This window comes from Geotrypetes seraphini, chromosome 18 (genome assembly GCF_902459505.1).
Source record: "Geotrypetes seraphini chromosome 18, aGeoSer1.1, whole genome shotgun sequence".
Lineage (NCBI taxonomy): Eukaryota > Metazoa > Chordata > Amphibia > Gymnophiona > Dermophiidae > Geotrypetes > Geotrypetes seraphini.
The window spans coordinates 12,461,885-12,476,983 of record NC_047101.1 but is presented as its reverse complement, the minus strand read 5'-3'; the positions used below and the strand labels follow the sequence as shown (position 1 = coordinate 12,476,983).

Here is a 15,099-nt window from a genome sequence, read left to right as displayed (position 1 = left end):
AGGCGCCCAAGTTTCAATTATCGCTGATTGAAAAGCTTAATTGAATTTGTTTTTCAATTTAGATAGGCGCTTATCTAGGTGGGCGCCTCCAATATAGCTGGTTACAGAATATGGGTCTAAGTCACTACTGATGAAAATTTTTTTTTTTTTGCCGTTGATGTGGGCGGAGGTGGTAGAGCACAAGTAAAGAGCTCAACCAAGAGACCTGAGGCTTTTCCTTTCGTCAGTTAGGGCTCCTTTTACAAAGTGCGATAGTAGTGCTTAGCGAGCGCTATAATGCCCCGCGTGCTTGCCGCTACCACCTCCTCTTCAGCAGGCAGTAGTTTTTCGGGTAACGCAAGCTATAGCGTGCGCTAATCCGGTGCGTGCCCTAAAAACGCTAGTGCACCTTTGTGAAAGGAGCCCTTAGAGACTCCTTTTTAAAAATGCCTCATTTACAAGCAATGGAAGCTCAGTGTGAGAGAAAGAAATACAAAATCAAGAGAAAATTATAGACAACATCCAGCTATTCTCAACCAAGTAAAATCCACATAAAGGAGGAACAGGGAAATCAACCTCTCTCCCAACACACACTTCACAGATAATAAACATAAAACTCACTTCTATACCACAAATAAACTAAGCTAAACCTTAAGTTTGTATATCGCATCATCTCCATAAAGATAGAGCTCGGCACTGCTTACAGGTAATTCAATAAATGAGGGAAGGACATAATAAGAAATTAGAGGTTATGAAGAGCATAGCTAGCTTTACATTTTAAATAGATAGCTTTACGTTTTGGAGAAAAGCCAGGTTTTCAGATGCTTTTGGAATAATTGGAATGAGTCTAAGTTCAGCAGCGGGGCAAGAAGATTATTCCAAAGCTCAGTGAATTTGAAGAAAAGGGATTTCCCTGATTTACCTGCATACATGACGCCTTTTAATGAGAATGAGAAAGAGAAAAAAAGAAGAGAGAGAAAAAAAAGAGAGGAAGAGAGAAAAAAGAGAAAAAAAGGAGAGAGAGAGGAAGAGAAAGAGAGAAAAAAGAGAGGAAGAGAGAGAAAAAAGAGAGGAAGAGAGAGAGAAAAAGGAGAGAGAGGAAGAGAGAGAGAGAGAGGAAGAGAGAGAGAGAAAGAGAGGAAGAGAGAGAGAGAGAGAGAGAGAGAGGGGAAGAGAGAGAGAGAAAAAGAGAGGAAGAGAGAGAGAAAAAAAAGAGAGAGAGAAATACCGCATCATCTCCATAAAGATAGAGCTCGGCACAGTTTACAGGTAAATTCAATAAATGAGGGAAGGACATAATAAGAAATTAGAGGTTATGAAGAGGAGAGCTAGCTTTACATTGTCAATAGATAGCTTTACATTTTGGAGAAAAGCCAGGTTTTCAGATACCGCTAAGTTCTATGCAGCTCACAAAAGATCATGTATACAAAAGATGAGAAGAAAGGCAGAGCATGCCTAATTTTCAAAATATTCAGTAAAAAGATATGTTTTTTTAAGACACGTCGAATTTGTAGATAAGAGTCAGTCGACATAGTTAAAGTCAAATCCTTATCCCATTGTGCCGCTTGAAAGGACAGCAGACGTTGTTGAAATCTTTTAAATTTACAACCCTTGGCAGATGGAAAAGAGAATAGTGTGTGTGATTTCCTGGCATGTTTGGGGAGTTATTGAATGTAAAAGATTCCAAGAGATATTCTGGAATTAAACCCGCCAGGACCTTAAAGCAGAAACAACCAAACTTGAACTTAATCCGCGCTTCAATCGATAGTCAATGCAATTGAAGATAGTAAGGCGTAATATGATCATATTTCTTCAGATTATAAATCAAGCGGACCGCTGCATTCTGAATAATGCGCTGTCTCTGCACACACACTTAAATTTGAACCTTTTTCCATAAAAAGTCTTTTTGGCTATAGAGTGTGAAAAAGAGACACTTTTCTCCTATAGAAAATTTTTCCAGGTTAGCAGGATCTAGAAAACAATAAATTATTACCTAGACAGCCAATTAAGCATTTACCTGCGAACCTGAAAAAAAAAAAAGGAGTTTCCTACCAATGCCAAATCTTACCCGTCAAGGAAAGAAAGATTTCTGCTGAAGTTGAATAGTAAATTTTTTAAAAGGCAAGAGAGAGTGTCGAGGCTTAGGAAGTGTATTTTTAAATTTTAAGTAATATCTAGAAGTGTTACATATTAGAGATTTAGTACTCCCCCGATATTCGCAGGGGTTCCATTCCAGGAACCTCCGCAAATATAAAAAAAACACGAATAGGGTTTTTCACCTGGGGAGGCAGAAGAGGGCAGCTGGAGCGCCGGCGAGTGAAGGCAATCACTCGCGGTATACTCCGGCCGCCTCTTCCTGTACTAAAGTCGGGCTACACCAATCAGGAGCTGCTTTGACACGCAGCTCATGATTGGTGTAGCCCGACTTTAGTACAGGAAGAGGCAGTCGGAGCCAGGGCAGGATTAACCAATAGGCCAAGTAGGCACGTGCCTAGGGCCCGAAACGGTCAGGGGGGCCCGATGAAGGAGGGCATCAACATTGTTTTTTCCAAACGGCGATGGGCCCCTCCAGCATCGATTGGCAACGCGGGCCCCTCCCCGATCGTTAACGTGGGCCCCACCCCGATCAGCAACGGGTCCCCCCCCCCCCCTATCGACGGAAAGTAAGACAAGCAAGCAACGCGGGTAAGAAAGGCAACGGGAACTGTAATTGTGCAAACGGTGCTGCTTGCCCAAAGCTTCCCTCTGACTCAGCTTCCTGTTTCCGCCTGGGCGCATGGTGGGATGGGGCGGGGCTGGGGGGTCCAGTGTACTTGTGAATTAATCCTGCCCTGGTCGGAGCATACCGCAAATGAGTAAAACCGTGAGCTGCAAATTGGGAACACTGTATGTGTTTTATGTTGATTCCTATGCCATTTTCATTTTGATCCATTTCTTTTTTTTAAATAAATTTTCATTTCATTTTCTGGACAAGATGAGCACTGAAGCAACAGGAAACACACCTAGAAGCAAGGAATAAATGCTCAAGTCTACCCCGAGCTGATTCTTGCTGGTTCAGATTACCAGAAAAACAAGGCATTCCTAGGGATTGGCTAGCTATTACCAACTCTCAAGGGGCAGAATAGCTCCTCCTAGAAGGTGACACACTTCTAACCTGAATGGTTGGCTTATGCGTAGTAGCTATTAATGCTGGAAACACATCTCTAATTTGTGGTGGTGGTGGGGTTTCCTGCCCTTTTAGATTACATTCAAATTTACCTATCAGCATCTTTATTTAAGTAACTGAGCCAATCTTTTAATACCCTCACTTTGGCTAACGCAAGGACACCTGAAACTGCATATTAAGCTAAAACGAGACAAGAAGTAGGATTGCTCAAGCTAAGTATTAAATGCAAGATGTGCACCCATCACAAAAGGACATAAAAACATAGAAACATAGAAGATGACGGCAGAAAAGGGCTATAGCCCATCAAGTCTGCCCACCCTACTGACCCATCCTCTTAAGTCTATACCTAGCGACCGATATTCCAGTTCGACCCTCGTAGGGATCCCACATAGGTATCCCATTTATTCTTAAAGTCCAGCACGCTGCTGGCCTCGATCACCTGCGCTGGGAGCTCATTCCAACGGTCAACCACTCTTTCTGTGAAGAAATACTTCCTGATGTCGCTATGAAATTTCCCGCCTCTGAGTTTGAGCGCATGCCCTTTAGTGGCAGAGGGTCCCCTGAGAAAGAAGATATCATCTTCCACCTCGATACGTCCCGTGATGTATTTAAATGTCTCAATCATGTCTCCTCTCTCCCTAAGTTCTTCTAGAGTGTAGAGCTGCAGTTTGTTTAGTCTCTCCTCGTACGAGAGACCCTTTAGCCCCGAGATCCTCCTGGTGGCCATCCGTTGAACCGATTCGATTCTAAGCACATCCTTACGGTAATGTGGCCTCCAGAATTGTACACAGTATTCCAGATGAGGTCTCACCATGGTTCTGTACAATGGCATTATGACTTCAGGCTTCCTGCTGACAAAGCTTCTACTGATACATCCCATCATCTGCCTTGCTTTAGATGAAGCCTTCTCCACTTGATTGGCAGTTTTCATGTCTGCACTGATGATTATTCGAGGATTATTGAAAGCAAAAAAAGCCAATCAGGAAACAAAAAACTAAGAGTACCAGAAATACAAAACACAGCTATACCAGATTTTCAAGAGGCAGAATCTCCCTTTTGGTTGGTGGCTGCCTTCCAATCTGAAGGTCATAACTTCAAGGTATACACAACAACAACAAAAAAAAGCACAACTGGCCTGAAGAATGGGGAACAATATAATCTTTAATTTGGATGACCCGACACAGCCTGCATTTCAGCCTACATCAGGGGTCTACCCATCAATTAGTCGCTTCTTGCAAGTATGAAGCACCAAAGTCTCATAAATCAAATCTCCATTTGAAACTGCTTCAGTAAAGCAAAATAACTCAAAGCAAATCATATGAAACCGCTTCAGTGAACAAGATAATGCAATTCAACTTGTAAGACAGGCTGGTGCTTGATATCTATTAATACTGGGAATAAATACTGAAATTTAATGGCACTAGAAAGAAAGTTGTCATCTTTGGTTAAAAAGTATACGAAATGACAAGGGAAAAGTTGTTTACATTTTCCATGCTGTTTCAAATGAATGCATTTCACCGGTACATATCAGAGTATGAAATAGCCCGAGGGAGTGCTGAAAAGTTCTCAGCCCATCCATCCAACTTCTAAATTCTCAGCGTTATTTTGCCATTGCAGCTGAAGAGTGGTATCTTATTTTGTTAATGCCCAATTTGCCAAAATGAAATTCTACGTTTTGACATGGTTTCAGATCATTCTCTTCCTGGTTGGGCTGAGAACTTTTCAGCACCCCCTTATAGTGTGCAGAGTTTCAGCTTCTGGTCACCAGAGCCGAGACTGTGATGTCATAATGCCTCATTCCACCAATAAGAGCCAACCTCATCAGTGATGTCACAATGGCTTGATTGTCCTATACTTGGCTCACTTTTATTACATAAGACGGGGGTGCTGAACAGTTCTCAGCCCATCCAACCAGCTTCCTAAATTCTGAGCCTTATTTTGCCACTGGAGCTGAAAAGAGTAGCTTATTTCGTTAAGTGCCAATTTGCAGAAACAAAATTCTATGTTTTGACATTGTTTCAGCTCATTGATTGAGTCATGCTAGGAAATTCTTTTTCACTCAGAGGGTGGTGGACACCTGGAATACGCTTTCGGAGGTTGTGATAGGACAGAGTACATTACGGGATTTCGAAGAGGGATTGGATAAATTCCTGAAGGATTCGGGGATTGAGGGATACAGATAGGGGTAGAGATAGGACTATGAAAGGTTAATTCATAGAAGGAAAAAGGGGAATGAAGGGTTTCAGACAAAGGATCACTTTACAGGTCATGGACCTGATGGACCGCCGCGAGAGCGGGCTGCTGGGCGCGATGGACCTCTGGTCTGACCCAGCGGAGGCAACTTCTTATGTTCATGTCCCCGTCATTCATATTCATGGCTGGGCTGAGAACTTTTCAGCACCCCTTTGTAGTTTTTGGCCAGATTCATTAGTCCCTCCCATTCTTATGCTATGGAAGAAAAGGCCCAAACCCTTTAGCCGCAGAAGATTCTGTGGTTCTATTGTAATACACCGTAGTACATTAAAATACACTCAAGTATCCATCCCTTTCTTCTAAGTTGCCAAGAAATCAAAGTGACTGGCAGAACAGTCTGTATGCACGTGCCCTGCCAGCTTCATTCATTCACTGGCAGCAAGGCTTGTTCTCTAGCGGCATACAGCAACCTTGGTGCTACCAGCCAACCCTTTGAGCTCTCTGGCTCAGGAAAAATGAAAGGAGGTTGAAAAAGGTGCTGTACCTTCCAGATCCGCTTTTGACTTTAAAAAGGGTGAATGCAGGATATTTTTAATTTCTAATTTTTTTTTTTTTTCTTAAATGTTTTTCAGGTTGTTTTTGTTTTTTTTTTTACATTTTCGTTTGATTGATTTTTTGTTTGTACGTGACGCACAGTGAAACAAAATAAAAATAAAATAATAATTGCTTGATTCATGCAATTTATGGAGGCATTTTTTTACCATTCATTGTGGGGCAGGGACTTTATAACGGTTCATTAAGGAATATAATATATGCTCTAGCTAGGCCTGAAACTTACATATACAGGGGGGAGGGGGGGTTCCTCTTTTTAAGCTGCATTAGGTGCTAACATGTGCCTAAAACAGCTAAAAATGGAGTGTCATGAGACACACTTGGAGTGGAAGAGTAGCCTAGCCTGAGATCCTGGGGAACTGGGTTCAATTCCCACTCCCACTACAATTCCTTGTGACCTTGGGCAAGTCACTTAACCCTCCATTATCCCAGCTACAAAAAAAAAAAAACAACCCACCAAACAAACAGGGAGCCCACTAGGGATAAAGAAAGTACCTGCCTATTATGTCTATATCTAGCAGTGTTATAGAAGGGGATGGGACTTGATATAATGCTTTTTCTGTGTGGTTTACACAGAACAATGAAGTGTTAAGTGACTTATACAGAGTCACAAGGAGCTGCGGTGGGAATCAAACTCATAACCTCAGGGTTCTGAGGCAGCTGCTTTAATTACTAGGCCACTCCTCCACTCCAGCAGGAACACTAGCAGTCTTGCAGTACCTTTCAAATATACACGAAAATAAAAAAAAAAATCAAATGCCCTTGGGAAGAGTGGCACAAGGGGGAAAAAACCCCATTATGGTGATTCCACTTATGCAGGTTCTAGCTGATAGCCAAAGCTTGAATACAGGGACGTAGCAAGGGTAGGAGGCGCCTGGGGTGGTGACGCTCCCTTGTGCCCTCCTCTCTGCGCCCCCCAACTACACTTGCATCCTCCCTCCCCCATTGTACCTCTTTAAATCTTCGCCAGCGTAAGCAGCTTCTCCCATGTACTGCTCGCGCCGGCGTTGGCTTTCCCTCCGATATCGCTTTCTGGCCCCGTGACTCGGAAGTGATTTCAGAGGGGCGCCAGGCCGGCGCGAGCAGAAGTCTGGGGAAGCTGCCCGTGCTGGCGAAGATTTAAAGAGGTTCACGGGGAGGGGGGGGCGTGAACGTGGGGAAACAAAGAGGTGCCGGTGCCTCCACCAGGACGGCGCCTGGGGCAGTCTTCCCCCCCACCCTCCTTACTATGCCGCTGCTAGTACACTTCCCCCTCCGTATTCACAGTGATAGGGGGAAAATAACTCAGCGAATGACGAAAAAATGCAAATAACTTTTCACGTGTTATTCGCGGTTTTCTGTGAAAAACCCTAGGGGAAAAAAAAAGCATAAACCACAAATAACCTGACTTGTTTTGCAAAGAAAGTGCAGTGATTTTCTATGTGCAATGCCCTGCTCCCAGCGATTTTCTATGATGTCAATTTGGGGGCAGAGCCTGCAAACGAAAAACCGCGAATAACCGAAACCGCGAATACGGAGGGGGAAGTGTATACCTGTTTTATGTAAGGCCTGGCTGAATATATCATCTGGGACCCACATAAGCTCTGATGGCCAGTTTACTAGGAGTAAGCCCTGGATATTAAGTGACGGTGCCTGAACATGGCTGGAATTAAAATTCTAGGGATGATTCTGCACACAACAATCAGTGTTAAACAAACAAACCAACCAAAACTGATCACCATGAGCTTAATGCTGACCAGATATTGTATTTATTCCAGGTTTTAACTGGTGCAAGTCTTCATGCCCAAATTTGGGCATGGATCCCTGGGTCAAACGCTATTCTATACATGGCATCCAACTCTAATAGAATAGAATTTTATTGGGTGTGATTATAGAATTCGGTCCATTGCTCATACACATAGAGCATTTTGAACAACCCCCGCCTACATATAAGTCAATAGATCAATCAGTAAATTTATTTATTTTGGTATTTATACACTACTTATAGCCTAAGTGGTTCACATTCAGGCTCAAGCATTTTTCCCTATCTGTCCTAGTGGGCTCACACGCTATTTAATGTACCTGGGGCATTGGGGGTCTTTTACTAAGGCGCGCTAAATCGGCTAGCAGGCCTTAGTAAAAGACCCCCTAAATGACTTGCCCAGGGTCATGAGGAGCAGCATGTGATTTGAACTCACAATCTCAGGGTGCTGAGACTGTAGCTCTAATCACTGAACCACAGCCCCGCTTACCCCCACCCTGAAATTAATATCATCGACTGGACTGTTTTAAATATGTTTTGCTGCTCAACTTGCAAAAGCCAAAATTGCAGTTAGTCTGGACAATGTTGTTATTCCTGTGACTTCAGGACTATTATTTAGTGGCTCTTTTGTTGCTATTTTATGTGCAATCCATGGTGAGACCTCATCTGGAATATTGTGCTCAATTTTGGAGGCCACATTATCAAAAGGATGTGTTGAGAGTGGAGTCGGTTCAGCGAATGGCCACCAGGATATTCTCAGGACTAAAGGATCTCCCATATGAAGAACGTCTAGGTAAGTTGCAGCTATACTCTCTTGAGGAATGCAGAGAGAGGGGAGATATGATAGAGACGTTCAAATATGTTACTGGCCGTATTGAGGTAGAAGAAGATATCTTTTTCCTTACAGGACCTATGGCAACAAGAGGCATCCATTGAAACTCAGGGGTGGGAGATTTCATAGCAACACTAGGAAGTATTTCTTCACCAAAAGAGTGGTTGATCGTTGGAATGATCTTCCACTTCAGGTAATTGAGGCAAGCAATGTGCTCGATTTTAAGAAAAAAATGGGATAAGCATATGGGTTCACTTTTAAGAAGTGCTTATGGGGGAGGGTCCTTAGAGTGGGCAGACTTGTTGGGCCGGTGGCCCTTTTCTGCCGTCATATTCTATGTTTCTATGTTAATCCTCGTTAATCCGAGTTGTAGGCGGGTTGCAAGCAGCATATTCCTACCTAGAATTCTGTATATAGTCAGTGGCGTACTAAGGGTGAGCGGCACCTGGGGTGGTGGTGCCCCTCCCCCCCCACCATGCATGCATCCCCTTTCCTTTCTCCGTACCTTTTTAATTTCCCCGATGTGAGCAGCATGCCCAAATCAGTGTCAGTTCGCCCCTTGATGTCACTTCCTCGGTGCGGGTCCTGGAAGTGACATCAGAGAGTGTGCCGATGCCGACTCAGGCAATAACCTCATGCCGGGGTGGTAAACAAGGTACGAGGGAAGGCAAGGGGCACCCGGCAAGTAGAGGAGCGAGGGGGGGCACGCACTTATGAAGACCACGCCCGGGGTGGACAGCCCCCCGCACCCTCTTACTACGCCACTGTACACAGTTAATCATGTTAGAAAGAATTATATGACCCCTATATCCTGTTTGTCGAAACTAGATCGTAAGCTCTTCAAAGCAGGGACAGTCTATAACATGTCAAATGTACAGCACTGCGTACACCTTTCAGTGCTATAGAAATGTTAAATAGTAGTAGTAACCGTCTATTAACATTGTCTTTATTTTGGGTGACTTGTATTATTAATCTGAATCTCTTTGAACCCCCTTTTAGGGATTTCATAAAGAACCCACGGTTTTAGATTTTTGCAAATTTTGATGGGAAGCGAGTTCCATGTTTTTGCTGTTTGGTAGCTGAATGAATTACTGTGAGATATCTTATATTTTATATCTTTCAGAGTTTGGGAATGATAGCGCTATGCAGGACACAGTGTTCTTAAGGTGGTTTTCTAATTTGCATGCGCTAACCGCGCGATACTAATTTAAAAAAAAAAAAAATTGTAGGAGGGGAGTGTTGGGGTGGAGAGTGGACATGGTACCGCAACCCAGCTACCATGCTGAGATTGGGACACGCTCAATGAACAATGCTCACTTAACGCGGGAGGCAGTAAGAGCTCCTGTGTTCATTCTTTTCAGCGACAATACACCCGTCTCTCAAAATTCTGCCGCACGACTCGTATTCCGTGAGAGCCGCTATTCTCACATTACCCCTCTCCTCAAGTCGCTTCGTTGGCTTCCCGTCCATTTCTGAATACAGTTTAAACTCTTGTTGACTTACAAGTGCTTTCACTCTGTACCCCCCCCCCCCCCCCACAATATCTCTCCTCATTTATCTAATCTAATCTTCAATTTATATACCGGGTCATCTCCCGAAGGAGCCTGATTCGGTTTACAGCTGATTAAATTAGAATAACATAATAGCAAGCCTATGGAGGAGAGGCCTATGCTCCCCCCTGTGATCTATAATCTCCCCAACCTTGAAAAGTCCTGTCTAAATTAGATTGTAAGCTCTTCTGAGCAGGGACTGTCTACTTTATATTAAAAATGTACAGCGCTGCACACGCCTTTCAGTGCCTTTCAGTGCCTTTATGGCCATAAAAAATAGACCTAAAAAAAGCTGAAATTATGGCCATGCCCTACTTCACTGATATTTTTTTGGTTGTTTGTTTCACACATTCATTTTAATAATAAATAAACGAACAATGGGAAGAACTAATTAAAGAACACAAATCAATTGTGTATGTCTTAATTGATAAGGTAACATGTGTTTCATCAATTTTGCATGCGCTGCATTCTAAGACATTCTAATGAATTAAATGCGTGTTAATGGATCTACACCCCAAGGCACTTTAAAGCTTGTGTGATGTGACTGATGTATAATATTCTGATCTTCTCACTTTAGCAAGCTGAGATCACATCCATGTACTACATAATTCATGAGCAAGATCTGGACACTGAGGAGCAGAGAATATAATGTCAAAGGCGGACTTTAAATGCGTCTAGGGTGTCCACTTTTTTTTTTTTTCTGGCACAGCTGGGTTTCTAGCTTTCCAAATGCTTCTTTTGTGCCTATCCCAAATTTTCCTGCCTCTGCTTCAAAACCATAACCGGTCTATCCCCAATCTACCTATCGCGTCATTTTGAACTTCCAGGCACCACTTGCACACGTAATGCCTATCTGTTCGCCTTCCCCTCCCCGAAAGGCTGTATCTACAAGAGATTCCTTGACAGAACACTGTCATTTCAAGCAGGCAAATTGGAATAAATATCTAACTACCCTCATTTCTCAACTCACCCTCCTACCAATTCTTCAGGAAATCAACTAAAACCTATCTCTTTGACAAATTCCTCTGACTCCTTCCTGCCTTGTAACTTCTCTGAAACACTTCCAGATAGACCTAGCTACTTCCGGCTTACCTTTTTTCTCCTTTTTATCTATCAATCATTGATTGTATGAGTTAAAACTTCAATAAAAATATTTGAAATGGAATAGAAATTTTCTCTGTAACATCACTCTCTGTGTACAGTCTCTTCCTCTGTAAACCGCTCTGAACTGCTCGTGGTATTGTGGTATACAAAAATAAAGTTATTATTATTATCTGCTTTTTGCCTCCACTGTTTTCCTTTAAAATCTATACAGCAAACCAGGCACACGCCTAGGCTCAATGGTGAAGAGGACCCACAGACCTGCAAAATCTTCTTCCTAGGAATGGCCCCAATGTTGGGGTTAAGGATAGGTTCTCAATCAATTATTGAGGGGCTACAAAGAGCCAGCCCTGCATGCCTATGAATTGTTTGTGCATTGATTCAGAACTTAATGTGCAATTAATCAATTTTGGATGCAATAAATGTGTAACGTATGCTACAAATCCATGTGTCCTTTTATTAAACTGTGGTAATCACTAACATGTGCTTACCGCAACTTAAAATGACGTACTTTGGGGTGTGCTTTGGTACCCAAGGTAGCTTTGGCATCTGTGTGTTACGCACATACTAAGACATAGATTTAATTTATTTGGTGCTGGGATGGGTCTGGGGCAGAGAGAGAAAGAGACTTTGGGCTAGATTCACTAACCTGCCCGAATCGGAACAATCCGTTTTGGCCTTTATCTGCCATCATGTTACAATGGTTCTATAACCTTAAAGTTCTATGACATCACAATGCAGGTGTAAAGAGCCTTAGCCAATAGGGAGAGGAGATGCAAATATTAACAACCTTAGCCAATAGGAAGAGGAGGAGATAATGGATGGGCAGACTAGATGGGCCATTTGGCCTTTATCTGCCATCATGTTTCTATGTTTCTAATCAGAGCAGCTGTGTTGCCCGCGCATGATTAGCGTGTGAAACCTTACCACCTACAAAATTGGTAGCAGTGGGGATTCCTGTGCTAATGGCCATGCGCTAATAGGAAAATTAGCACATGGCCATTAAAAGGAAAAACAAAACAGAAATTCAGCTATTTTACTCATGCGGCAAAAATGGCTTTAACGCACGAGAATGGCCCACATAAGCATATGCCAAGGCCACGTTTTACAACAGTTTGGTAAATGGGATTCCAAATGTGCGTTAGCAAATGTGCATGCCAGATAATTGTCAATGTTTTCTGACTGTCTATACCAATAGAAATTCCCACTTCTACACGACTCCAGTCTCTCACTAGACCCCCTGGATCCAAATCTTCTTTCACTGACTGCCTGCCTCCACTCCCCCCCCTCCTAAACAGACCTCTTTCCTTTGCCCACTATCCCCAGCATCCTTCTAAAGCTGCCCGTGGCAGCTGCAGGAACTGGTGCTGAGCACAGCAGCAACTTGCGAGTGAATGCAAGGACTACACCAATGCACAATCGCAGGTCCCACACTGCTGCTACTTCAGAGAGAGGCAGGATCGGGGAAGATAATTTTATTCTTTGTGCTCATTCACAGCCTGCTACTGTCATCATAACCAGAAGCAGCCTCTGCATTATGTCTCATGGGAGAAGGCTAGTCTTGGGCAGGAGGGAAGGGGGGAGGGGAAGGCCACGAACGTTCATTTCAGAAAGCAGTAGAGAGCAAATGAAGCTAAAGTAGTAAATTTAAAACAAATCATAGAAATATTTCTTCGCTGAACATGTAATTAAAATATGCGATTTGTTGCCAGAGAATGTGTTATATGCAGTTAGCTTAACAGGATTTAAAAAAAAAAAAAAAAAAGGTAGGTATAATTTTCTAAAAGAAAAGTCCATAAGCCATTATTAAAATGGACTTGGAAAAATCCATTGCTTATTTCTTGGATAAGCAGCATAAAATCTGATTTACTCTTTTGGGATCTCACCCGAAACTTCTGGACTTGGACTGGCCACTGCTGGGCTTGATGGACCTTTGATTTGTCCCAGAATGGCAAGGCTTATGTTCACAGCAGAAAACCATAAATGGAGTTTTGTCTAGCATCCAAAACATTTAAAACCTGGCTCTTGGGCCGTGCTCTACAATTCACCCCTCTTTCTGTGAGAAAACATTTTCTGATCGTGATACTTTGCCTACACATTACAACCACATATCATGGCCTAGAACTTGTCTGTACTGAAATGAGCTTGACTGGTCTACCTTATTTGACATTCATTTTATTAAACTGCATCACAATTTTAAAAATATTGGTCTATTTTGGTAATCAGCAGGAGAGAGGTTATATCATTCCTCTTTTGTTTTTCGAGTAAGGAACTTTAAGAATCAGGTATAAACACATTATATAGCATAAATACTGCATACAGTAAAAGCAAAAAAACCCCAACTGTTATTATACCATAACAAACATAATAGAACCGAATAAAAACATACCATTGTAAAACATTTAGGGCTCTTTTTACTAAGGTGTGCTAGTGTTTTTAGCACGCGCACAAACCTAGCGCTAAACGGAAAAAACTAATGCCAGCTTTACAGTGGCGTTAGTGCATAGCGCGCGCTAAAAAAACGCTAGCGCACCTTAGTAAAAGGAGCCCTCAATCTGGAATCCTTCCTTAGGACGCTCGTGAACTAGTGCAAAACGTATAGTTGGCGAACAGGCTTGCTTTAAACAGGTCTGATAGCTATTACAGCAAATGTCACCGTTTGGGAAATGGAGCTTTTTGTTCATTACACTGCTCCTTTAATTACGATCTTCATGTTTAAAGACCTCATTTAAAAAAAAAAAAAAAAAGGCTGCTCTGTATGTAGACACATCATCCAAGCCTTGGGTCGTGCATGTTTCCATCGCTCTGCTGTTTAAAATCGTCTATTTTGCCAGCCTGCTCCAAGATTTCGCAGCCACTGATCTCCTGGCAACAGCAGGAAAAGAACTTCTTTCAAAGTTCTGCAATCATGGTGGGGGGGGGGGGGGGGTCACACTTTGCAGCCAAATTGAGCCCAAAAATATTTCACATCAGTTATTGAGCCCGCACCCACCAGGTTTGCATATGAATGGATACATATACCGTAGACCTATAAGCTTGCACTGGAAATGCTTGCATCAGCTTTAACGCTCTCCCTTCCCCCCCTCCCCCCCCCCCCCCCCCGAGAATAAGATGCATCATTATAAATACAGATGATAAATAAAACAGTACTTACATCCCGGAATTTGTTCCAGTATTTATCTTTATCGTACTGCGAAATGGTGCTCAGCCATTTGTCATTGTCCAAGAAATTGCCATGGTTGTTAGCGGCGCTGATGGTTTCTGGATGCCTGCCTTCCACCCACAGCAAGCACCAAGCAAGAAAGACCAGTATCCGGTTCATCTAAAAGACAAAATAAGCAAATGCCCTTCATCAGCAGAGTTGCCTCCTTTCCAGAAGAGCAAAACGATCGCTCTCTCACTTCTGGTCTCCTTATAATACCGAGGATAAATAAAAAAAAGCAGGTTGGACGTCTTTAGGGTTCCTGCAGAATTATTATTATGATTTTTTTTTTTTTTTTAAATGATTCTGTTCTTGCTTGCAATAAAGGATGACACTGAGCCATAGAGGTAACCATGCAGCTGATGAGCAAAGAGAATGCTATCAGGTCCCTTGCAGATTTATCTTTGGAATTAAAAAGTATAACTCACTTATGACTGCAGGAACAAAAACATCTTTTCAACAAGCACTAAATATTGAAAGTGCTGAGATGGAAAGCAAGTTTGTAGGGAGAAGTTGTGTGCCTTATTATTCCAACTTCAGCTGAACGCTTCGGTCCTGCCTATGTCGATTGCTGGCTTTCTTTACCTGCCTGAGATCTTAGGAGCGAGATGCAAAAACGGTTCTGCGAAAAAAAACAGAAACCATGCTAATCCAGAAAGCCAGGATAGTGACTCGTGGGGAGGGTATCCCTAAGCTTTTAAAATCTCCACGTCGAGGAGAAAA

At 42.7% G+C, this 15,099-nt stretch overlaps 1 protein-coding gene across 4 annotated transcripts in view; it reads right to left on the bottom strand.

The window, feature by feature from the left end:
- SPOCK1 (SPARC (osteonectin), cwcv and kazal like domains proteoglycan 1) overlaps positions 1-15,099 on the bottom strand; it is a 462,854-nt gene that overhangs the window by 447,640 nt on the left and 115 nt on the right. For 3 of the 4 annotated variants that reach the window (XM_033927310.1, XM_033927308.1, XM_033927309.1), the window contains exon 2: positions 14,329-14,496. In XM_033927310.1, the coding sequence (XP_033783201.1) occupies positions 14,329-14,496 (168 nt within the window). Of the gene's footprint in view, positions 1-14,328; positions 14,497-14,804; positions 14,945-15,099 lie in introns of those variants that run through there. The other variant, XM_033927307.1, reaches the window with a different exon arrangement.